At 42.4% G+C, this 13269-nt stretch overlaps 1 protein-coding gene across 1 annotated transcript; it reads left to right on the forward strand.

The window, feature by feature from the left end:
* Nucleotides 1–473: 473 nt before the first annotated feature.
* MUC7 (mucin 7, secreted) lies at nucleotides 474–10305 on the forward strand. The gene is made up of 3 exons (XM_084972445.1): nucleotides 474–527; nucleotides 6572–7034; nucleotides 9675–10305. Exons 1-3 carry the CDS (start codon nucleotides 474–476, stop codon nucleotides 9932–9934), a joined length of 777 nt encoding a protein of 258 aa, XP_084828571.1. The 3' UTR covers nucleotides 9935–10305.
* Nucleotides 10306–13269: the final 2964 nt, after the last annotated feature.

The raw sequence follows: 13269 nt of genomic DNA on the forward strand, positions 1-13269 counted from the left end.
CTTTTTACGACTGTACCTGCACATATGGAAGTTCCTGGGCTAGGTGTCAAATCAGAGCGGCAGCTGCAGGCCTGTGCCGCAGCCATAACAATGTCAGATCCAAGCTACGTATGTGACCTACACCACCGCTCCTGGTAATGCCAGATCTTTAACCCACTGATCGAGGCCAGGGATTGAACCCACATTCTCCCAGACATTATGTCGGTTCTTAACCTGCTAAACCACAATGGGAACTCCAACAAGAATAATTCTTGATTCTCCTTCATTACATTCTCTCTGAAAGAATGTGTTTCACTCTGAAGCAATTTTGCCTCACCACTATGGAGTGAAAATAAACACAATTTTCAGAAGCTACCGGTCTCTTTTAAACTGTACTTTATCACAAAAATAAATCATTTACCAAAATGCATTCCTCTCCCACTTTTCTCCCAGAAAAGCCGCTTTTCTGCTTTTTCCAGGAACCAAGAGAAAAAATGAAAACTCTGCCACTATTGGTATGCATCTGTGCCCTGAGTGCTTGCTTCTCAGTAAGTATCCCCGTAAATAAATTTTAGTTTTATGTATCAGTAACATTCGGCATGTATATCAAATGGAGACTTCAAAAGTACAACATACAATTCTTATTTTCAAGACGCTTGGCATCTTTTTTTTTCTGTGAAACATAACAAATAATTATTTAAAATACAAGAAAACAGTTTGGTTCATTTAATTCATATTTGCATAGCACCAACTTTATCATGGATGTGATGAGATCAGATGGCGATGCAAAAGACAAATTATGTAGGACCTCATTGGTGTAGAATATGGACCCCCTTCTCAGTGTATTAGGAAGCCTCAGAATGATTCGAATGTCCACAGGGAAGTGTAATGGCTCCAGGTTCCAAGGAGAAAACAGATTGCAAGGGACAAAAGTTGAGGTAAAGAGATTACTTAAGGAGCTGCACTAGAGTTCCCTGGTGGTCTAATGGTTAGGAATCCAGCATTGTCACTCCTGCAGCTTGGGTCACTGCCATGGCACAGGTTCAGTCCCTGGTCTGGAAACTTCCACATATGGTGGGCATGGCTGTAAAAAAAAAAAAAAAAAGGAAGCTCTGGCAGTGGTCCAGATAAAATATAATGCTGACTTGCACTAAATATCAGCAATTAAAATGAAACATGAGGGTGGGATTTGAAATATATTTTGGTGATGACGTCTACTATAACTTCAGCTGGACTGGGTATGGGGTAAAAGAAATAAATGGACAGAGTTCTGTTTTGGACATGTTAAACTTGACATGGCCATTGACTTCTACAAGGAGATGTCAAGAGACAATTAGATACACATTGCCTGGGGTTCAGATAAAATTTGAGGGGGTAAAGTCTATCTAGAATATATTTGAAGTCATTATACCTTATGAAATCACTTAGAAAAGATATGAAGTTTGAATATAGGATAGAGAAAATGGAGGAACCGCAAAAGAAGACAGGAAGGCATGGCTTCCAAAACCAATAGAAAAGGACAAAATGGACCCTACCCTTAAGATATTTATGGTCTACTAGGAAATTAAAGATTCAAGTTGATACATGGTATAAAAAAATAACCACATTTATCTCTAAGGCTAAACATCTCTATGTGTTTGTTCACTTTTATTTTGACAAAGTTGAAGGAAGGATTCAAAATTGGAATGTAGGAGTTCTTGTCGTGGCTCAGTGGTTAATGAATCCGACTAGGAACCATGAGGTTGTGGGTTCAATCCCTTCCCTTGCTCAGTGGGTTAAGAATCCAGTGTTGCTGTGAGCTGTGGTGTAGGTTGCAGATGCAGCTCGGATCCCACATTGCTATGGCTCTGGCATAGGCCAGCAGCTACTGCTCCAATTAGACCCCTAGCCTGGGAACTTCCATATGCTGCAGGAGTGGCCCAAAAAATGGCAAAAAGACAAAAAAAAAAAAAAGTGGAATGTAGATTTACTGGGCATGGCTGAATAGCCTTAGAATATTATGAGTATAAAGAGGAGAGAGAGGACAGGAGAACTGATAAGGAAGATGGAATTTACTCTTGGATACTCTCATATTCCTCACTTAGCACATAATAACCACACCACACCACACCCACTACCATTGCCAAAAAAATATATATATATTTATATCATGTTGGGTAGTGGACCTTAGTGCTGACTTCTATGATTGTAGCAGAAAGTGCATTCAAATTAGGCTCAGAAGATATGGGATTAACCCATCATCTGAACATCCAAATGAATCCTGAGGTGCAGTCTATCTACAGGGTCCCAATTTTCCTGTGTGAAAATAGTAATATCAGTATATACTCACAAGGCTGTTGAAGAGAAATGAGAACACATGCATTTATAAATTATAAAGCATAGTATAGATGTTAAAATTGTGACTGTAGTAATTGTTATATAAGATTGTTATAATCTCTATTTACGTACTAGTTTTTAAGGATTTAAGGTCTGAATATGTATGGTGATATTAACTTTATAGCAGGTTAAATTTCAACAAGAAACCCCTGGTTACCAAATATCTCTCGGTCAAAAGAAATGACATCCCAATCAATACAAATCATTGTGTGGTTGTGGAATGACTAAAGCTGGGTTGTTATTTTGAAGCCCTTGGAGGTACTTCCTACACATCCAGGCATCTAAAGAATCATCTCTTCCACATGTTCAGGATAAATGAAAACTCTTTAAATTGCCCAATTCTCAAAACACTTCTAGTGAGAAGATCCTGAATATGAAGAGTTATCACAAGAATACCTTAATCTGGTTCTTAGAAAACACAGAATGTACCAGAGACAGGCACCAACCCACCACTGGAAAAGACCAGTGCAAGGTCCTGGCAACAACCTACTCCGCTTTTGCAGAGAGATTTAGAGAAGCAGAGAGTCTGGCTGCTCTCATTCAGACGTTCCCCCAAAAGAGTGAGAGAATGTATTTTGGAGCCGGATGAGTTATATTTAACTCTGTTAAATATAACATTACTTAAATACATTATTTTCCCTTTGGAAAAAGATTACAGGTTTTTAAACAGTCATAAAAATAGGCTAAGTAGGCAAAATTGAAGACCTTCAGTGTGCTTCCTAATTTCAAGAAAGAGCCATTTGACTTTGCGGTCTTCTAGTTCTCCGCCTTTCTGTTTCATTCACAGCCTGTTTGGCATTCCTCTAGTTATTTAGTTATCTTTTACTTCCTCTGACCCCTCCTTTCTTTTTTTTTTTTTTTTTTTTTTTTGTCTTTTGTCTTTGTTGTTGTTGTTGTTATTGTTGCTATTACTTGGGCCGCTCCCACGGCATATGGAGGTTCCCAGGCTAGGGGTGGAATCGGAGCTGTAGCCACCGGCCTACGCCAGAGCCACCGGCCTACGCCAGAGCCACAGCAACGCAGGATCCGAGCCGCGTCTGCAACCTACACCACAGCTCACGGCAACGCCGGATCGCCAACCCACTGAGCAAGGGCAGGGATCGAACCCGCAACTTCATGGTTCCTAGTCGGATTCGTTAACCACTGCGCCACGACGGGAACTCCTGACCCCTCCTTTCTTGTTCCAGGTGTCTGGTCCCTCTCTGCTTCCCCCTCTTTGACCACACTCGCCTCCCCGCCCCCTCCCTCAAGCACACTTTCCTCCACCCCCTCCCTGACTCCCTTCTGCCCCTCCCCGGCCTTGTCTCTGTCACCAGGCCGTTCCCCCCTTGCCCCTCACCTGTTCTCTTTCTCCTCTCCCCTCAGAAGTGTGATTTGTATATGGAGACACAGTCTCCTAAAAAGTTACTTAACCTCTCTGGGACTCAGTTTTCTCACTTTTATAGTAAGAATAATAACAATGCCTGCCTTACAGTGTCATGAAGGAATTAATAAAATTATATTCGTAAAAAAACACTTACAATAAGGCCTGACACAAAATGTTACATAAGGATGTTTTCGAACATAAATAATGGATATGAATAGGCAAATGGGGATATCTTTAATCTGCTCTTCTTGGCTTATCTATATTTATTATTTGCACCTCCAATCTTCAATCATCTAGGCTCAAACCCTTAGAGGCATTTTCAACTCCCCCCCTCTCAAGCTTCCCTAAGCCCAATACCAATCAACAGATTCTGTTAAAGCCATCTATAACTGCCAGTCATAATAATTAGTCAATATAGTTTATGTAAACTAGTCAAACTGGTCATTTGCTGAATGTCCTATGCTAAGCCAACGTTAAAATTAATAGAATTTAATTAATTTGCCTTCATAGGAAGATGTCAGATATTTATCTTGGTCACTAAATCAAAATAGCTGAAATGTTTTGACATCCTAATAGACACTTTTTAAATGTTAAGGTTTTATTCAATTATAAATTAGTTTCTTTATTATCAATTTCATGCATTTGCTCATTCAATAAATATCTAATGGCTGCCTGCTATATGCCATGCATAGTTCTAGGTATTGGGCATATAAAAATTAACAAAACAAAATCCCTAATACTTCATAAAGCTGATCATTTGATTAAAAGAATGAATAGTATAATTAGTTCAAAGCATAGAATTCAGAAAATTAGACTTTGAATCTGTAATTTAATTTAATCTGAATCATTTCATAAATGAATAAACTAAGATTCAGTAAAACTAAGGGATTTCCCCAAAGTCACTTAGCTATTTAATGGCACTAGAGAGACACAAACCTCCATTGATGCTCTGATGCTACAAGTGTCAAACATGATCCTCTTAGATCTGGAAGTTCTTCAAAGCATCTTCAGAAGCCATCTGGAAAGGGGGAGAATGAGCTGGTGAAATATAAGTCCCCTAATCCTGCTTTAAGCAGAGCAGTATTATAATTATCTGGATTATGTATTAAATCTGCAGGGAGGAGTTGCTTCAATAATGTGACCTGCTTATTTCATTAGAAAACCACTGCCCTCTAATGAAGAGGATCTCCTGAGAGATTCCATTGATTGGAGGTGCATCCCAGGTTCACAGTTAGAGATTCTGGAATTCTGTGGCCTTTGAGAAAGATCTATGCAAAAACATCAAGGTCATGTGGATCAGAAGCCATTATTTTAACTTACAAAAGTCTCAGAATTGAAATGCCCTGGGTAATTTTTTAAGGTGATTAATGCTTTTCCAAAGTTATTTTTGAGGCTGTGTATATTAGCTTCTAAGGAAGTTGTCTTAGCTAAACAACTCTGCTAATCTTTCAGAAGTTGTCACTTTACCTGCACTAAATTCTGTCTCTGAAAACAGCTTCCCAATGTGGGACTGGAATGATTTATCTATTTGATGGTCTAAAGAGGGTTTATGCAGAGATTATCACGAGTAAAAATATGACATAATTTGATTGGAACTCTAGGCTGTGTCCCCTTTATCCTTACGATAATATTTCTTTTCTCTAATTTAAATTAATATTATTGATAATTTTAAATTCTAGTATGTATGGAATGCAGAAAAAAAGAGGAATATAAATAAATTACAGTATGTTTAGAGATAAGAAACCAAAACAGTAATTGGTACTTTAACTTAAATAGTGTCAACAACGGCTAAAGGAACTAAGAATGTTAATATTGCAGAATATAAGGCCCAGAAGGCATGGTAGGTATTTTCCAATTTTGAAGGGCTCCAGGATCTTCTACATGATGCCAAAGCAGAGAAGGAAAAAATGAATATCTGAAGAAATAAATCTCTTTTCAGTTAAGAATGGAAATCTCAAGAAATACACTTCATTCTGTATAAAGAACTCATGGAAGATATGGTAGTAAGTGTCCAATCAGAAGAAGTTGCCAAGCATAGCCTGGAAAGTCACTCATGAAGTGTATTGGGAAAAATCAAGTATCAGATTACCAGTTGGACTAGATCAATGTTCTTTTCAGATGTGAACATCTTTCAGAAATCATGAAGGGTATGGGTCCTCCATCCAGATAAAATTCATAAACATGCAAAATCTACAATACCATAGGATCCATGAACCCCTTGAGTTTGTGTAATTTTAACTTTTTAAACGATAGAGTTAAAAGGTAATAACCAAAGTCCTTTCTCCAATTTACAAAGGCTAAAAATTAGATTTTCTATGTCATAGATGATATGAAGCTGAGGTATTGGCTTGTTAAGCTGGTTATGTGGGGTTTGTTTTTGGGCTTTTGTTCAGGTTTTTTTTTTGAGGATGATGGATACAAGAGGTGTGATTCGAAAGACTCTTTGATCTCAGTTGAATGTCTCTGACCTAAGTTTCACTGACAGAGTGCACCAAACAGGTAGCCCTTTTGCTCAAGCCTCAGGCAGTAACTTGATCATTTCCTACCAGAAGGAGAAGAGAGAAACAGCAAGGACAAAAGGGCAGACCTAGCTAATTTTCCAGGCTTGAGCCCACAAGCCTATGTCCATCCTAGCTAGCTGGGAAATAAACACTTAACAAAAGGAAACTCTCTAATAGTAAACTGTCATTGAGATGTGGTGAAATTGGATGGATATTCATTCAACCCACTACAATATGGTTTCCAATCCCAAAACTACACACATGCTACTGATACCACATTCAGCAACAATCTCCTAGTTGAGAAATAAATGGATGTTTTCAGTTTTTGTACTTTTTTTCTTTTCTACAGCTCAGTGAAGCTCAAAAAAAGCAACGGAAAACACAAAAAGAGAATAATCTCCAACCATATAAAGTAAACCATGGATCACCACCTCATCCCAAATTACCATCTTACTGGAATCCATTAATTAAAAAGCCATTATCTTTTGATCAGAATAGACGATCTAAGATTCTAAATTCAAAGAGGAGACTCCCCCCAAGGCCAAAACCTTCCTGGCCACCCAATTATCCAGTTAAAAATAACGCTGTGTTTAACAATAATACCTCAGAGGCTACCACCCAATCCCCGCCTGTGACTCCCACATCTACTTCCATCAATACAAGTATCCCTCCAGGTGTGCCTTCTGCTCAGAATTCTACCACCACATCTGCAAGAGAAAATAATGGCACCACAGGCTCTTCTGCAGCTACACCAGCACCACAACCCTCCACAGCTCCAGGGACCACAGCTGTCCCACCAACATCTTCCCCAGGTGCACCAGAACCACAACCCTCCACAGCTCCAGGGACCACAGCTGCCCCACCAACATCTTCCCCAGGTGCACCAGAACCACAACCCTCCACAGCTCCACCAGAGTCCACAGCTGCCCCACCGACACCTTCCCCAGATGCACCAGCACCACAACCCTCCACAGCTCCAGAGACCACAGCTGCCCCACCGATACCTTCCCCAGATGCACCAGCACCACAGCCCTCCACAGCTCCACCAGAGTCCACAGCTGCCCCACCGACACCTTCCCCAGGTGCACCAGAACCACAACCCTCCACAGCTCCAGGGACCACAGCTGCCCCACCGACACCTTCCCCAGATGCACCAGCACCACAGCCCTCCACAGCTCCACCAGAGTCCACAGCTGCCCCACCGACACCTTCCCCAGGTGCACCAGAACCACAACCCTCCACAGCTCCAGGGACCACAGCTGCCCCACCGACACCTTCCCCAGATGCACCAGAACCACAACCTTCCACAGCTCCACCAGAGTCCACAGCTGCCCCACCAACATCTTCCCCAGGTGCACCAGAACCACAACCCTCCACAGCTCCAGGGACCACAGCTGCCCCACCGACACCTTCCCCAGATGCACCAGAACCACAACCTTCCACAGCTCCACCAGAGTCCACAGCTGCCCCACCAACATCTTCCCCAGATGCACCAGCACCACAACCCTCCACAGCTCCACCAGAGTCCACAGCTGCCCCACCGACACCTTCCCCAGGTGCACCAGCACCACAGCCCTCCACAGCTCCACCAGAGTCCACAGCTGCCCCACCGACACCTTCCCCAGGTGCACCAGAACCACAACCCTGAACAGCTCCAGGGACCACAGCTGCCCCACCGACACCTTCCCCAGATGCACCAGAACCACAACCTTCCACAGCTCCACCAGAGTCCACAGCTGCCCCACCAACATCTTCCCCAGGTGCACCAGAACCACAACCCTCCACAGCTCCAGGGACCACAGCTGCCCCACCGACACCTTCCCCAGATGCACCAGAACCACAACCTTCCACAGCTCCACCAGAGTCCACAGCTGCCCCACCAACATCTTCCCCAGATGCACCAGCACCACAACCCTCCACAGCTCCACCAGAGTCCACAGCTGCCCCACCGACACCTTCCCCAGGTGCACCAGCACCACAGCCCTCCACAGCTCCACCAGAGTCCACAGCTGCCCCACCGACACCTTCCCCAGATGCACCAGAACCACAACCCTCCACAGCTCCACCAGAGTCCACAGCTGCCCCACCGACACCTTCCCCAGGTGCACCAGCACCACAGCCCTCCACAGCTCCACCAGAGTCCACAGCTGCCCCACCGACACCTTCCCCAGATGCACCAGCACCACAGCCCTCCACATCTCCACCAGAGTCCACAGCTGCCCCACCAACATCTTCCCCAGGTGCACCAGAACCACAACCCTCCACAGCTCCAGGGACCACAGCTGCCCCACCGACACCTTCCCCAGATGCACCAGAACCACAACCCTCCACAGCTCCACCAGAGTCCACAGCTGCCCCACCAACATCTTCCCCAGATGCACCAGAACCACAACCCTCCACAGCTCCAGGGACCACAGCTGCCCCACCAACACCTTCCCCAGATGCACCAGAACCACAACCCTCCACAGCTCCAGGGACCACAGCTGCCCCACTGACACCTTCCCCAGATGCACCTGAACCACAACCCTCCACAGCTCCACCAGAGTCCACAGCTGCCCCACCAACATCTTCCCCAGATGCACCAGAACCACAACCCTCCACAGCTCCAGGGACCACAGCTGCCCCACCGACACCTTCCCCAGATGCACCAGCACCACAACCCTCCACAGCTCCAGAGACCACAGCTGCCCCACCGACACCTTCCCCAGATGCACCAGCACCACAGCCCTCCACATCTCCACCAGAGTCCACAGCTGCCCCACCAACATCTTCCCCAGGTGCACCAGAACCACAACCCTCCACAGCTCCAGGGACCACAGCTGCCCCACCGACACCTTCCCCAGATGCACCAGCACCACAGCCCTCCACATCTCCACCAGAGTCCACAGCTGCCCCACCAACATCTTCCCCAGGTGCACCAGAACCACAACCCTCCACAGCTCCAGGGACCACAGCTGCCCCACCGACACCTTCCCCAGATGCACCAGCACCACAGCCCTCCACATCTCCACCAGAGTCCACAGCTGCCCCACCAACATTTTCCCCAGGTGCACCAGAACCACAACCCTCCACAGCTCCATGGACCACAGCTGCCCCACCGACACCTTCCCCAGATGCACCAGCACCACAGCCCTCCACATCTCCACCAGAGTCCACAGCTGCCCCACCAACATCTTCCCCAGGTGCACCAGAACCACAACCCTCCACAGCTCCAGGGACCACAGCTGCCCCACCAACACCTTCCCCAGATGCACCAGCACCACAACCCTCCACATCTCCACCAGAGTCCACAGCTGCCCCACCGACACCTTCCCCAGGTGCACCAGAACCACAACCCTCCACAGCTCCAGGGACCACAGCTGCCCCACCGACACCTTCCCCAGATGCACCAGAACCACAACCCTCCACAGCTCCACCAGAGTCCACAGCTGCCCCACCAACATCTTCCCCAGGTGCACCAGAACCACAACCCTCCACAGCTCCACCAGAGACCACAGCTGCCCCAAATACAGCACTTAATCCTTCAACCACTCAGACACCTGAAACTTCCAAATCTACAGCTATACCCACAACCCAAACTCCAGTAGCCACTACACAAACTACTACTGTTGAAGAACCAGCTTTATCTTCTATTGGAAAAGCATTTTATAAATTCTTCTCAACTGCTAGTGAGCTGTGGGGGGAAGTCTGGGATGTTGTAAGAAAGCACTAGTACATCATACATTGTGAAGTGTTCTGCCATTATATACAACTTGTGAGTACAGAACGACCATTTTAATTTTATCACCAATCTCAAAGTGAAAGCATAATATTACTCAAATTTAAAGCACTATCACTAATCTTTCACCTCACAAGACCTATTAACAAGAAAAACCACTTCTATCTCACAAAGCAGGTGCCTGACCATGATTTAAGATGACTTTGTGGAACCTACAGAGAGCCCACTAAGGGAAGAGGAAGCCGTTAGGTAAAGAGAGAAAAATGTTTAGATTAGCAATCATTTACTCTTCCCCAAATGTTGGTAACTGTAAGGGGAAGTTGCCTTCATATATACCACCAGTCCAAAAACCACCTAATTCCACAAATATAAAGGGATAAAATTAGGTTTATCCAAATGAACAAAAACCTCAAAATATCTATAGTCTTATCATTGTATTACTGAATAGTGACAAAGACCCTTTAAATCATCTTAAAACTTTAAATGAAATTCCATTCCAAAACATGAGAGCCAAGAAGGGGATAGCTGATATCAAAAGAAGATTTGAAGTGATTAAAAATGAAATCTGACAACCAAGCACAAACCAGGACTCTGGAACTACATTTTTGAAAGCATGTAATTATTTAGAGTTTCATGACTGACATTATATTATACAGTTAAGATCTGGTGTGCTTAATTCTAGCCTCTGTGAACCAAAGAGACTTTTTTCATGTTTACATGGTGCTCATAACATTTTACTATTAATTCAGTTAATTCAATTTACTACTAATTTGGTTAATTCACAGTAATTCAATGTGAAATGTATTCAACAGTAATATTTTCTAAAACTTGTATCCATACATTTGAATGTGTTTCCAAGTAAACCATATTAATCTACTGCCCTGATGTCAAGTTTGCAAAGTTGTCTCTGAAAATAAACACTGATTCTACTTGTAAAAGAATTAAACCTACCTACTTAATATAGAGAGATGATGTTAATTTGGGGATGTGAAGGCATTTTTATTCTCTGTCACTGCTACTAAGAATTCTGGTGATTGTATTTAGATATTCTGCCAAATAATAAATACTTCATATGACAACCTATTTATGCTGTGTGTTTTTGAAGACCTTTGTTCCTGCTTAGATTGTGAGATGAGTGAAGAGTCCTAAATAAAGATTTGTATTCTCATCATTTCTGCCACTAATTAGCCAGTGACCTGGATACAGCACTCTATGTCTCTGAACGTCGGGTTTTTTCATCCTTCAAACAGAGCAGTTAATTTACTTAAATTAACTTAATCTTGACTTACTTTTACTTATCAATATGTGTTTTCATTCATTTCAAATTCTGTATTTGTCCCGTGCTTTTCAGACTGACAAAGACCCCTATCCCTTTCACTTAACTCTGCTCTTTCCACTATCATCTTGGAGCAGATCAGTACCTTTTTTTTTTTTTTTAAACTATTTAAACTATTTTAAAAGAGGAGCAATTAGGAGTTCCCTAGGGACTTAGCAGTTAAGGATTTGGCATTGTCACTGCTGTGGCTTGGGCTCAATCAATGGCTAGGGAACTTACAACATGCTACAGGTGTAGACCAAAAAAACAAACAAACAAACAAACAAAAAACTAGTCCTTTCCCAGGGAATACTCCTCGGTTTTAGAATGGCCAAGATATGTCATCTTGAGGTTGAAAATCTTACCATTATCAACACGCACTTCATTATATGAATTGGAATTTTAGGTCAAAACCTTGAATGTGATGAATGGTATGGAATAGGATGGAATAGAATGAAATGGAACCAAACAGAATAGGATGGAAAGTTAATCACATTATTAACTGTGTGCATTACAACAAACACTATATTCAATTGCCTTGAGCAGTGTGAGAGAAAGAGAAGGTTAACCTTATACAGTTTCTTTATACTAACATAACCTGTGATTAGTTAGGAAGCAAAATGATGGAGAGTTCTATTGACAAAAGTGTCTAGAAATTTCACTATATTTGTTGTAAAGGAGAATATACAGATCAACATTTTAGAAGTTCATGGAAATTATAATATTTTAATTGAATCTTTATAAACTCCCCTTACAATAGCTCATTTTAATACCAAAAGAAAGAAATAAAAACATCAAGGCATGGTTCAAGCTCAGTTGCTAGATCTAGCAGTACAAATAGTGATAACTTTGATAAAAATTTTACCTCTCATAATTAAACCTCAAAATTTGAGCTCCACTGAGGAAAGAAAATGTGTAAAACTCAGTGAAAATGACAGATCATAATGCATTGTTCATAATGCTAGTCCTACAAATGAAAGCTTAAAACCTGTAAATTTAAAGAGACATTGGAACCTGGCATGACATTCTTCTTAATAAAACTACTGAATATCTCAAAGAAAGAAAACTGTAAGTTTAGGCAAAATTTTTCATCTTTCAATGACTATTAATAAGAAAACTTTATTATTTTATTTAGTTGCACAATATGGGGAGGGAAGTGGATTGTTAAAATACTGAGAAAATTTTCCTTTTAGTGTGTATGGATATATTTTTATGATTTTTAAAGACAAATCAGCTAATTAATCAAAAACTCTTAATGAGAATGAAACTGAGCAGGGCCTGGGGGACACCAGCTTCGATGACTAAGATTCCCTAAAGAAAGAAGGCATGTCTGCCCCAACACTGATTCTTATCTGAAACCCTGTTTGTCTCCTTTTAGACTATAAAACTCCCTGCAATTCTTCTCCAAAGGAGGCACAGTTTTTAAGGCATTAGCCTGCCTCAGCTTACTTTGCCTGGCAAAGCAATAAAAGCTATTTTTTCTCCTTCACCCAAAATTCTGTCTCTGCATTTTTATTTGGCACTGGTGAGCAGAGGCCAAGTTTTGGCATCAATAATACATTTATTTGTTTTCCATTGCTCTGTGACAAATTACCACAAATTTGTAATTTTGCTTAAATTTGAAAATTTTCTTAAAGCAATACAAATGTGTTGTTTTCGTAGTTCTGAAGTTCAGAAGTCCTAACGTCAAAGTGTTTACAGGACTGTGTTCCTTCTAGAAGCTCTAAGGGACAAATCATTTCCTTGCCAGTTTCTCAAGGATACGTGTGTTCCTTGGCTTGTGACCCCATCCTCCATCTTCAAAGCAAGCAGCACAGCATCTTCTAATATCTCTCTCTGCTTTTGTCTTTTTGACTCACTCTGTTTTCTCTCTCTTCCTTATAAGAACATTTGTGATTACATTTTGATAACCTCTCCATCTCATGGTTCTTAAAATCTTCAACGACCTTTTTGTCATTAAGGTAATATATTCACAGATCTGGAGATCTGGACTTTGACATCTTCAGGGGGCAAT

This window comes from Sus scrofa, chromosome 8, assembly GCF_054392235.1.
Source record: "Sus scrofa isolate SSC_HxYL_T2T_F1_AM1 chromosome 8, Sscrofa_HxYL_maternal_Yorkshire_Landrace_v2.0, whole genome shotgun sequence".
NCBI lineage: Eukaryota > Metazoa > Chordata > Mammalia > Artiodactyla > Suidae > Sus > Sus scrofa.